Source organism: Centruroides sculpturatus, unplaced genomic scaffold (genome assembly GCF_000671375.1).
Source record: "Centruroides sculpturatus isolate CEXI.00-Female unplaced genomic scaffold, Cexi_2.0 scaffold158, whole genome shotgun sequence".
Lineage (NCBI taxonomy): Eukaryota > Metazoa > Arthropoda > Arachnida > Scorpiones > Buthidae > Centruroides > Centruroides sculpturatus.
The window spans coordinates 453,920-466,582 of record NW_019384347.1 but is presented as its reverse complement, the minus strand read 5'-3'; the positions used below and the strand labels follow the sequence as shown (position 1 = coordinate 466,582).

Below are 12,663 nucleotides of genomic sequence, written 5' to 3'. Positions count from 1 at the left end.
CTAATCTATCTGAATTTTCTTCACGACAAGCTCGTGACGATATCAGATACACCACCCGAGACTTTTTATTGATATAAATGACTTTTCTACTTAGTTCGTGTCTAAACGTCACATTTCAACAACAATATTTGAAGAAATGGGTTTTCCCTGTCGTTTCTCTTTTTACCACTTTAACCGAAACGAAAGGGTGTCTCGAAAATAAAAAAAAAGCACACAAACACACACAAAAATACAGTTCGATCCTGTTTATTTAAAACAAAAGACAAATTCTCGCTGAAGAAAAGATTGCCAAATATAATATACACGAGAAGAAATGCAAAAAAAAAAAAAAAATTAAATATACATCTTAAACCTTGAACATCATTTTAAAAAAGTTCTATTCCGTATATTAATTTAAGGAATAGAACTTTCTTTTAATGATGTTCAAGGTTTAATATTAAATTTACAAGCTTTAAAAACATTTCCCACAATATTTCTATTTTAAAAAAAGGAATTTAACTTTCTTACAGCGAAAATATTGACTATATTTGTGTATTCCAGATGCGCCCATATTGAATTTAGCACTTGGAGCAAATATATTGAGATCGAAAATTAAAGAAGGTAGCGACGTTTACTTCGAGTGCAACATTAAAGCAAATCCTAGAGTAACAGAATTGGGATGGATTTTCGATGGTAAACCACTCTTCAGCAATACGAATCCCGGAATAATAATGATTAATCAGTCACTTGTATTACAAAAGGTGAAGAAGGATCATCGCGGTCATTATAGATGCATCGCATCCAATTCGGAAGGTGAAGGAAAGAGTAAAGATGTACAACTTGAAGTTCAGTGTAAGTAAATAATGTATACGTGATAAGGAAACTTTTTTGCAATAATTCATTTTTTTACATTGATAGATATACATTGATAGACACAGTTACAGGAGGGCATGCACGAAAGAAAGAAGAAATTTGCTGTAAATGGTTGACAGTTTTGATTTATGTGCAACTTTACCTTGATCAATTTTATGAAACTGAAGTTTACTGTGTCATAAATTCGGGTCAGGCGACAGTATAATATACCGGACACTTCTTATAGGCCTCTAAGGTATCCTCGCCTATTTGATGAATGGGTCATTTTCAAACATGACAAACAGACAGTTTCTATAGTTTTTATAACAAAAACTATGACTATTTTTTCTATAACAGCAAAAAATATTCAGCGAACTCTATATTTTACTAATGACCCGTTAATTATTTCGTATTAAATTCGTATTAAATATGGAAGGAATTCCTCCCATACTACAAGTATGGGAGGAATTCCTTCCATACTATATAAGTCCTGATTAAAAAGGCCCAAGAAGGCAAAGAATAATTTAAATTTTGATTTATTAAAAATAACCATTAAAATATTACATACACACGACAGTTTATCCAATTTACCATATATCTTTAAAAATTACATAAGCACGTACATTTGTATATTATATAAAGGATTTGTATATATATAAATGTAAAATATGTGTTTTATTTATTAATAAATTCATTCAACAATGTAAATAAAAGAAAAATAGAAAAAAAGGAGAGAAGCTTTTGTAACTTAAAATTAGATCTAAAATGAATAATGTTTCTTTCTTTCTTATAAAAATTCGTTTTCGTTAAGCAAATTCAATATAAAAGAGAAAAATTCGTTTAAGTTCTGTTTGTGACTGCGATTTAACTTTTCGTTTTTCATCTACAGTATATATGCCTTCATTATTTCACCATTACCTCAGATGGAGAGATCCGTCATTCTTGTAAAAAGAAAAGAAAAAAAAATTTAATAGAAACGAAGAAGACAGCAAAATAGGAAAAAAAAATTTAGATCTAGTTTTTAGAAGTCCAATTTTTGCATTTTGTAAAGGAAACAAATTATTCTCCTTGTAGGTTTGCTTTTTAATTATTTTTATTCCGACTTTTTTTACTTGTACTTAAAAAAATATTTATTATTGTTAATGTTACTTCAGACGGTATAATGAACACAAAAAGCATCTAAAATATTACGTATAAAAGCTACATTTTTTACATAATTACTTCTTTAGGAATGTTTTCATTTCCGCTTCATATCATATTAATTTTTCTCTTCATCCCCTTCCTCTGAAGCAACAATCAACATACGTCAACACTTAAGAACTTAATTAAAATTAGCTTTCTACATTATCGTGGTGTTTAAAAAATGTTTTATTTATCCGTAAAATGTTTTTAAACATCATTAAGTGATAAAATAAAATAATTTTATTTGTATTTCTTTCTTTTGTAGATGCGCCAGTCTGCAAAGAAGGACAAAAGATACTTTATGGAATTGGTAGAGATGAAACTGTAAATGTGTCGTGTGAAGTGGAAGCTGATCCAGATGAAGTCAGCTTCAGGTGGTTATTAAATAACACGGCAGAGACTGTAGAAATTAGAAAATTTACCACTAATGGAACTATGAGTACTGTCAAATATAATCCTAAATCTATGATTGGATATGGTGGTTTATACTGCTGGGCAAGAAACGAAATAGGAGTTCAGAAAGAACCATGTATATTTAGGATGCTTCCAGCCAGTAAGTTATAAATTATTTTTTTTTATAAATATATTTAAAAGCTTAATTTCTACCATTAATAACTAACAAAATACAAAACTAATTATTTGTTACACCTATTTTAATATTTATTCTTCTATAGGAAAATATTAAATTTAATAAAGTTATAATGTATTTAAAGATTTAAAAAAATCTATAAATATTAAAAAAAAATAATTTTATTTTTAAATAAAATTACAATAATATATTGGAAATAGGTAATAGCATTCGTTGTTACAAGTCTATATAACGATTGGTAATAACATTAATATACCATTTTATTTATAGAACTGATGTGTAACGCGTAGGACCTTATTGTAGAACAGAATTATGAATCAAGGTAAGGAAATTATTAACAACTTAAGGTGTTTAAAAGTGATTCATATTGATTTAGCATTTCTAATACTACTATTATGTTTTCTATCATTTTTGCTTGGTTTTTTCTTATTAATGTGATAAGTGGATATTTCAAATTGTTAAGTTTGAATCTATGTAACTAAGATTGATATCCAAAAATTAATCTATTATATCTAAATTAATCTATTATTAATCTATTATAACAGTTTTAGCACGTTGTAAATAATACATTTTAAAAATAATTTTGAATGGGACTTTTATCACAGCTGCATTTTGATGTTCATTTTATGTTATACTGTACTTCAAATAGTATATCTGTTGATTAATTAAAACTCAATATTATTGTATCCTAACGTTACAAAATGACTTTTCGTCAAAACTCGAAAATTAAAGGCCAGAAGGAGATGTATCTCGTTCCAAAGGATTCGGCTTTCGTATCTTCGTGGATGATGTGGTTAAATATGTCGGCCAGTTAAATAATTATTCTTATGTTTATTCCTTTTTACTCTTTCAGCGCTATGACATTAAGAAAATCTTTTACTTAAGAAAGTAAAAGTTTTTCTTATGGGAAATCTATGAACCGGTCATGTTACCAAATCAAAGTTTTGACTTTAACGAAAAACTGAAACCGAAACAGAGTTTTAAAAGGAAAGAAAATCCATTTTTATTTTAAAATTTTATTTAACGGGTAAAATTTCAATTATTCGAAAATTTAATGGGTGAAATTTGAATTAAAACGGAATATTCACTCTTTTCCCACAAGGAATTGACAAATGCTTTTAAAAACTTTTTCTAAATAGGTAAATAGAAGTTTCTTTGTTATTTTATAAACATATTTTTCGTTATTTCTCATAGTTTTGCGTGAATATATTTCGACGTTAATGTTTTAACAACATAAGCCTATTACATCAAATTCATAATTGTGTATGCTATTCGATGATGATGCGTGCTTAAATGAAAGTGTCCTTTTAATTAAAAACTTTTTACGTTGAGTTATAAGTTTNATATAAAATATTAATAAAAGTAATAAAAATTCAATTTTTAAACTATAAATAATTCATTTTGATGTCAGAAAAAGTCATTTTAAATTTTATTTTAATATATTTTGTTTATTTTACCATCACTTAATTTTTTAAGTTTTGTTTATATTAAAAATAATTTTAAGTAAAATAAATTCATATATAAAATCCTTTTAAATTCAAGTAATATATAAAAAGAAATGTGTTAACTTTAATGAGATTGAACTATAAATCACTGCTTCTAGTTATGACCAAATAAAATATATAAAATATATTGAGTTAAAGAAATTCTTTCATGTTTTATTTTATTTTTATTTTTAAAAGTTTTATATTTTTATTTACCTTTAATATAATTCTCAGCACAATTTTAAAGCAGAAAAATTAAATAAACAAGTTACATTTTTATAATTTTATTTTTTAAAAAACTATGTTTACATTGCAAATAAACTGCATTGTATATGTTTCTGTAAACAGTAAACAAAAAATATTAATGTAAACAATAAAAAATTTACAATATTAATTTAAATATATTCACTCATTTTAATTTTTTTTATTATAATTATTATCACAAAATGAATGAATGAATAATTATTATCCACAAAAAAACTTTATAAATATTTAATTTAATTATTATTTATTTTTAATAATATTTCTTATAATAATATCATTTATTAAGTTTTCTATTTTATTTTAATTAATAAATACATTTAAATATTTGCATAATTCATTAAAATCCAGAAAATGTTTTAAAGAAATTAATTACGTTTAAATTTATTTATTTAATTTCTAAATTGCATCTGACTTTCACTGGTTATAAATAAAAGATTTCAATACGAAAAGAAAATAAAGATTCATTTATATAAAAGTTCTATTTATGAAGAATCTTACGTTAGAGAAACTACTTTCATGTTTTAAACCATTGAAAAATAAATGGAAAGATAGAGACCATTGAATAGAGGCAGGAAACGTTAACTTGTATACGAAATCAATATAAATCATGTTTATTTTAAATAATTGGAAGTCGGGTAAACTATTTTTTAAAAAGAAAATTGACCAGACTTTGTTAGAACAAGTATTATTCTTACATTAAGTATTGTATACTGCTGTGGGATGAGGGTTATTGGAAACGTCTTTAGGAAAAAAAAATGCCCATATAATAATATTAATTTTAACATTTTTTTCACTTTCTATATTTAAAAAAAATGAATAAAACAGTAGTATTTTGCTGAACACTGGTAGTTTGGGTGAGGTTTCACGCCTGTACAGTTTTACGTGTCTAAATAGGAGCCACTTTTACATAGAAAAAATGCCCCTGAGGATGGCCATGGGGATGCCTTCCTCTTGGGTGGCATCCTCTTTGTTGGTTTAGGCTATTTCATCAATGCAACACAATGTGATTACATCTTAGTGTAACGAAAATGCAGCATCTATTCGTAAAACATAAGATAATGATAAAATTANGAGAATACACATAAACAATGTCAGTTAACGCAAAGTTAACTGACATTTGGTCCACCCCATAAAACGACAGTCAAATCTAAAATGACACGAAAAAACTTTTCTAATGTCTTCTTAAAAAATAAAATAATAAATTTATATTCTACTAGAGTTTATTTATTTAAAAACGATTTTATTCGTATCACGATTAAGAACAGAAAACAATGTATCAAAGAAGATAGTTGTCTTTATGAAAGATGGAGAATTGTGCTTCATCCATTCGTAAATGGATAGACAAGCCAAACGTCTCCACTAGAAGATAATACTCGACGCTTGCATCCAACTATATTCTTTGTTTTCTTTTTTTTTATTGTTGTTGTTTTTTCTTCATTTCCCCCTCCTCCTTTTTTTTGGACGGTTTATCTTCCAGCCGTCAGGATCGAGTTATATCAGTGGACAGAAAGTCATGTCCAGTTATATAAGGTTTATGAGACAGTTACGGAAACTTTCTCCAACAGAGACAACAATTTCACAGAAGAAATGAAATGGGTTGACTGTCGGTGCCTGCGGGAGTGTCTACTCCACCCCCTAAAATGGGGACAAAAGAGATTAAAGGGATCTCTTCCCTATCGATCCGAAAACGGGAGTAAAGTGCTTACTACCTCCCCTTCCATTTCTCCGGTTCATCAGAGTGTAAACAGCAAGAAAATTTTAGTACAACAATTTGGAGTTTATAGCGATTCCTGAGCAAATGTAAGCTATTGCTTCTCTTACAACTTATTCGGTGAGAATTCACGAAGCTTAATAGTCAACTTTTCTGAATGGTCAACATCCTAATCCTACACACCACTCAACTATGTACACGCTCTTCGATTAGAGCAACGACACCGTTATAGTAGATTGACAATAGTGGAACATGAAGTATATTCTTTTCTATCACCTCCTTAATGTCTTTTCCGATCGATCGACTTTAATTGGTTTGAGAAAACAGTAATCAACCTGTTTCACTTTCGAAACCACAATATTACTATTTGTTATATTAAATCTAAGTTACGCTTTGTTCTTTTAACGCTTTCTAATTTCGATAAATTGTAAATTAATTAAAATATCTACTAGTAAAATAATAGAAAAATAAATAAATAAAATATTTAAATTCTACGTTTAATTCTTCGGCGATCGATACTGTGACTTTAATCGATTCTATCAAAATTTTGCTTGATTTATCGTTTAAAAATATCTTAAAATCGAGTTTTATAATATCGATCAAACCGTTTTTAATCTTCAAAAACTTTAAGTCAAATATCGGAGTAAATATATTCATTTTTTTAATGTTTTTCCCACCTTTAGTGGATGCCAAGTTTAAGAAAATATATATAATAAATTAGCTTATTGAATGTTAAATGTTAAGTGTACTTTGATTTTCTTTAGATAGTTTGAAGTTTATTCTTCGAAAAAAATTCCATTGTAATTAATTAGCTATGTTTATTTTACCTTTAAAAAAAAAGAATTTTAGTGAAATTAAGCCTCGTTTATTTTCCTTGATGAANTTGCAAAGAGGAAAAAAAATACAGAAATTGTAATAATAAAATTGAAATTGTAGAAAATAAGGATAGAAAAGTAAAGCTTTTAATTTTTTGTAATTATAATTCAAGAAAAATGACAAAAGATATATTTAACAACATTAAGCTTATTAACAGCAAAGATAATTTAAGATATAATTTATATTTTACAACGAGCAATTTAGAAAACAGAGAAGAAGCGTTATCATTGACTTAATGTACTTTAATGAAACATCTTTTGAATTATTCTCCATAGAATAACATTATAAAAAAACAACTAACATTTAAATAAAATGGATTTAAAAAAACAATAAAATTATTACTCACTAATAACATGAAGTTATTTTAATTTACATATAAGAGACTTTTATTTTTTATTTTCTTGACTTTGTATTACTTTATATATAAGTTATATATTTCCGATACTGAGGTTAGTAAAACATAAAAAAAAATTGTTTGAATTCTTTCATGTAAGAGACATTGCATCTTGTTAAACTTTCCCTAGAGGTGTTGACATTAAATCTAGAAATGTATCATGTAACTTCAAGATAAAGTACAAAAAATTCTACTTTATTTTTATGAAAGTGTAGAAGAGTGATTGTAACTATGCATAGAATACACATATAACTTCGACAATAAATATATTTTCAAGAAAAAAATTTATATTTGAATTAAATTACTTTTATGACAANTTAAAATATCTACTAGTAAAATAATAGAAAAATAAATAAATAAAATATTTAAATTCTACGTTTAATTCTTCGGCGATCGATACTGTGACTTTAATCGATTCTATCAAAATTTTGCTTGATTTATCGTTTAAAAATATCTTAAAATCGAGTTTTATAATATCGATCAAACCGTTTTTAATCTTCAAAAACTTTAAGTCAAATATCGGAGTAAATATATTCATTTTTTTAATGTTTTTCCCACCTTTAGTGGATGCCAAGTTTAAGAAAATATATATAATAAATTAGCTTATTGAATGTTAAATGTTAAGTGTACTTTGATTTTCTTTAGATAGTTTGAAGTTTATTCTTCGAAAAAAATTCCATTGTAATTAATTAGCTATGTTTATTTTACCCTTTAAAAAAAAAGAATTTTAGTGAAATTAAGCCTCGTTTATTTTCCTTGATGAAAGAATTTTTGATGAAGTTTAGCATAGTTTATCTCTCAAAAATAACATTTTTAAAGAGAATTCTCATTGCTTACTTTACTAAAAAGAGTATTTCGAGCTAAAAAATTGTATACTTACCGCACTCTAAAATATTTTAGGAACATAAAGTATGATTAATTTTGTAAAAAAAAAGGTAGGAACTACTAAATTGTCAGTTATTTCGATATAAACTTATCATTTTTTGAATAAGATAAGCATTGAACTTTATAATCATTTTATCAATTTTTTTTAAAGCTGTTAATGCTTAAGACATGTCAAATTTAATGGCAGAAAAAAAAACAATCAGAGGACAGACAAGTAGTAGTGGTATCAAGGGTGATATTTAAAACAACTAGCAATTTTTATGAACCATTAAGTACTTGTGTCTTGCAGCAATTGAGTAATTATATACACGCAAGGGGATTTTTCACTTTATTAATTTTATACGNTAAAATATTTTTCTACGAAGAGAAATCTATTTTCCAATGTTTTAAAAAAGATTACACGTCATAAAAATCACAATAATAAACTGCATAACCGTAGCTAAAGGCAATCGAAGGAGAGAAAATTGCTAGAAAAGCTTTTCCACCAAAGACATAATTCCAATTTAGTTAAATATATTCCTTAAAAGTTATTACAATAGACTTAAAAAAAACTTTAAAATAATATTTATAAAAAATAGTTAAAAATTTACTTTTTCTTTCTTAAAATTTAGAAAAAATATGCATAATATATTTAGAATTTCTTTAAGTTCTTGAAGAATATATTTACTTTTTAAAAAAATGTTTAAGTTATTGAATAAGAAAGTGGAGTATCTATTAATAGAAGAACTGCATATATCTTTCTTTAAGTATTTTGTAGGTAGATTTATCATATTATTGATTCTAAAATATGATAAAATATTATTTTAAATCGATTACCCTTTAATATATATGTGTATAAAATCAAAATTATTATAATTCTTAAAGAAGAAGAATTTTTTAAAAAAAACCTTTTATTTATATAATATTTATCATATTATATTTATCCTTCTTTAGTTAAATCGTTGTTTTCAAATCTAATTATATATAAAGAGCAAGTTGCATTGTTTATCTTTACAAGATTTATATATACATACATAAATTTTGTAAAGATAAACAAGGCAACTTGCTCTTTGCTCATTCGTACGTAATACTTTAATGCTTCTAAATTGCTTTTCATAAATCAAATTTGAGTTTTTGTGCTGCAATTTGAAAAAATTGTAGACCTTTAAATTCTTACTATCGTTCGTCCGTCTGTCTGTCTTTCCTTAATCTCGAGAACGGAGTGAGATGACCGGCACGACTCTGTTGTTAACAGGAAAAGTATGATTTACAGGGGCAAGACGCTACTCATTTGAAATGGAGAGCATATATTTTAGTTTAAATTAATTTAAAATATTATAAAAAATTACGGCCCANTAATAATTTAATTAAATATATTTAATTCTTTTAAATTGAATTAATGTTTGTTGCAATAACGATTATTTATTTAAAAATTGTCAAAGTTTTACTTATTTATTTAATAGGACAATTTAATGGGAGTAAAAATATAAATTGCGTTTAGAAATTGCACTGTAAAAATCTTTTAAACAAAATACATTTTTTACTTTTATAGCTTCACTTATTGCTGAGTTACTTACTTCAGTTATAAGTAATGTTCTCGTAATTTATGATTAGAAAAAATAAGAGGAGGAGAGGAAAGTAATATTTTCTAAAAACTCACAAACAACATTATCCGTTATAGCTACTTAGTTTTTGTGTAATTCTGTAACATCTGTCAATAACAGACGGACAACGGACAAATGCATTTAGTGTACTTACACGAAACATCTGTTACAGGTTCACCACCTCCTTCAGTTACCTGGTGGAGAGGGTCTACATTACTAGATGACAGCTACAAACCAACAGTTAAAGGTGTCGTCAGGAACGAACTGACTCTTAAGAATTTACAAAGATCTTTCCTTATGGAAGTTTTCTCTTGTCAAGCATCCAACACAAACTTAACGGTTCCAAAGACTAGTTCTGTCATCCTAGATCTTAACTGTAAGTTTAATAATAAAGAAAATCATTAAATAATCATTACTTTCATCCGCTCCATATAATTTTATAAATTAATATATTAAAAAATAATCAATTTAATCTTAGTACCTTTCTACTTCTAAAGATATTTTTGGTGTAATAAATGTGAGGAGGAAGAATCACATTGATAGAATTTCTAGAATACTTGGCATTTTGCCCTGAATTCTTTTGGACTTAAGCCATTTTTGACTTCCTCACTACCTTTTACTGTTAAGGTAGATAGAAAATGAAAAAGGAAAAAGAAAAATGAAGATGTTTATATGTGATAATCCGTTTGTTCTATATGTTACAGTGAAGCCACTCGAAGTGTACATCATCGAATCGAATCGACCAGTATCAGCTGGACAGGAAGTAAAATTAGTTTGTGAAAGTACCGGTTCGAGGCCTCCCGCACATTTATCGTGGTGGAAGGACGGCAAGAAGCTAGAATCGTACAAGGAGAGCGTGTCAGATGATGGAAACATCACCACCAGTTTGCTAACATTCACACCTTCTGTTGACGACAACGGGAAATCTTTGTCTTGCAGAGCAGACCATCCGACGTTGCCAAATAGTGGAATTGCTGATAGATGGTTACTCAATGTACACTGTGAGTCTTATAGTGTCAAAATAATAAATTTCTACTAATCTATCTGAATTTTCTTCACGACAAGCTCGTGACGATATCAGATACACCACCCGAGACTTTTTATTGATATAAATGACTTTTCTACTTAGTTCGTGTCTAAACGTCACATTTCAACAACAATATTTGAAGAAATGGGTTTTCCCTGTCGTTTCTCTTTTTACCACTTTAACCGAAACGAAAGGGTGTCTCGAAAATAAAAAAAAAGCACACAAACACACACAAAAATACAGTTCGATCCTGTTTATTTAAAACAAAAGACAAATTCTCGCTGAAGAAAAGATTGCCAAATATAATATACACGAGAAGAAATGCAAAAAAAAAAAAAAAATTAAATATACATCTTAAACCTTGAACATCATTTTAAAAAAGTTCTATTCCATATATTAATTTAAGGAATAGAACTTTCTTTTAATGATGTTCAAGGTTTAATATTAAATTTACAAGCTTTAAAAACATTTCCCACAATATTTCTATTTTAAAAAAAGGAATTTAACTTTCTTACAGCGAAAATATTGACTATATTTGTGTATTCCAGATGCGCCCATATTGAATTTAGCACTTGGAGCAAATATATTGAGATCGAAAATTAAAGAAGGTAGCGACGTTTACTTCGAGTGCAACATTAAAGCAAATCCTAGAGTAACAGAATTGGGATGGATTTTCGATGGTAAACCACTCTTCAGCAATACGAATCCCGGAATAATAATGATTAATCAGTCACTTGTATTACAAAAGGTGAAGAAGGATCATCGCGGTCATTATAGATGCATCGCATCCAATTCGGAAGGTGAAGGAAAGAGTAAAGATGTACAACTTGAAGTTCAGTGTAAGTAAATAATGTATACGTGATAAGGAAACTTTTTTGCAATAATTCATTTTTTTACATTGATAGATATACATTGATAGACACAGTTACAGGAGGGCATGCACGAAAGAAAGAAGAAATTTGCTGTAAATGGTTGACAGTTTTGATTTATGTGCAACTTTACCTTGATCAATTTTATGAAACTGAAGTTTACTGTGTCATAAATTCGGGTCAGGCGACAGTATAATATACCGGACACTTCTTATAGGCCTCTAAGGTATCCTCGCCTATTTGATGAATGGGTCATTTTCAAACATGGCAAACAGACAGTTTCTATAGTTTTTATAACAAAAACTATGACTATTTTTTCTATAACAGCAAAAAATATTCAGCGAACTCTATATTTTACTAATGACCCGTTAATTATTTCGTATTAAATTCGTATTAAATATGGAAGGAATTCCTCCCATANGTGATATTTAAAACAACTAGCAATTTTTATGAACCATTAAGTACTTGTGTCTTGCAGCAATTGAGTAATTATATACACGCAAGGGGATTTTTCACTTTATTAATTTTATACGATTTAAGTACTATTACAACGATATTTTTATGAAATTCAATAATTAAATTATATCTTTATAAATTTTTCATAAAAGTCTAAACTTAAAGTGTAAATGGTGATTTTTATTGATTGCTGTAAAGTTACACCCTGGGAGTTTGGAAAGATAGTTTTATTCGCAGTTTACAACGACATTCATCGTTTTATAACTGAAAGGTTGAGTTTACTACTACGATAATAAAATAAGTTACTCGAAAAAATAAACGAAAAATTTTCAAGAAAGTTTAGTAATTATAAATTAATTTTTTTTTTTTATTTCTTTCTTAAAGTTTGACTCTTCTTCTTCTTCTTCTTCTTCTCCTCCCCCACTCTCCCTTTGAAATTTTCTTATGTTTTACGAGTTTAAAAGTAAAAAGAACTCCTTTATTTTAGCTTTGGGAAAATAGTTTTACTGTTA

At 27.1% G+C, this 12,663-nt stretch overlaps 2 protein-coding genes across 7 annotated transcripts in view; both read left to right on the top strand.

Moving 5' to 3' along the window:
• Positions 1-12,663, top strand: part of LOC111636439 (hemicentin-2-like) — a 146,901-nt gene that overhangs the window by 129,105 nt on the left and 5,133 nt on the right. For all 5 annotated transcript variants that reach the window (XM_023381699.1, XM_023381706.1, XM_023381695.1 and 2 more), the window contains 2 exons: positions 541-831; positions 2,279-2,566. In XM_023381699.1, the coding sequence (XP_023237467.1) occupies positions 541-831; positions 2,279-2,566 (579 nt within the window). The remainder of the gene's footprint in view (positions 1-540; positions 832-2,278; positions 2,567-12,663) is intronic.
• On the top strand, positions 9,977-12,050 carry LOC111636464 (cell adhesion molecule 2-like). Of its 2 annotated transcripts, XR_002758540.1 has the most exons (5): positions 9,977-10,175; positions 10,504-10,800; positions 11,375-11,506; positions 11,575-11,665; positions 11,732-12,050. XR_002758540.1 is itself a non-coding variant. In XM_023381727.1 (4 exons), the coding sequence occupies exons 1-4, from the start codon at positions 10,097-10,099 to the stop codon at positions 11,740-11,742; spliced, it is 678 nt and encodes a 225-aa protein (XP_023237495.1). In that variant the 5' UTR covers positions 9,977-10,096; the 3' UTR covers positions 11,743-12,050. The 2 variants fall into 2 exon arrangements, 1 of the variants encoding a protein (XP_023237495.1); XM_023381727.1 differs by having other exon boundaries at positions 11,375-11,665.

Bases quoted from the DNA above. Each gene is read 5' to 3' on its own strand.
- LOC111636464 (XM_023381727.1), top strand. From the start codon at position 10,097: ATGGAAGTTTTCTCTTGTCAAGCATCCAACACAAACTTAACGGTTCCA. The intron at 10,176-10,503 runs GTAAGTTTAATA...TATATGTTACAG, and splicing joins TGTCATCCTAGATCTTAACT to TGAAGCCACTCGAAGTGTAC. The intron at 10,801-11,374 runs GTGAGTCTTATA...TGTGTATTCCAG, and splicing joins ATGGTTACTCAATGTACACT to ATGCGCCCATATTGAATTTA.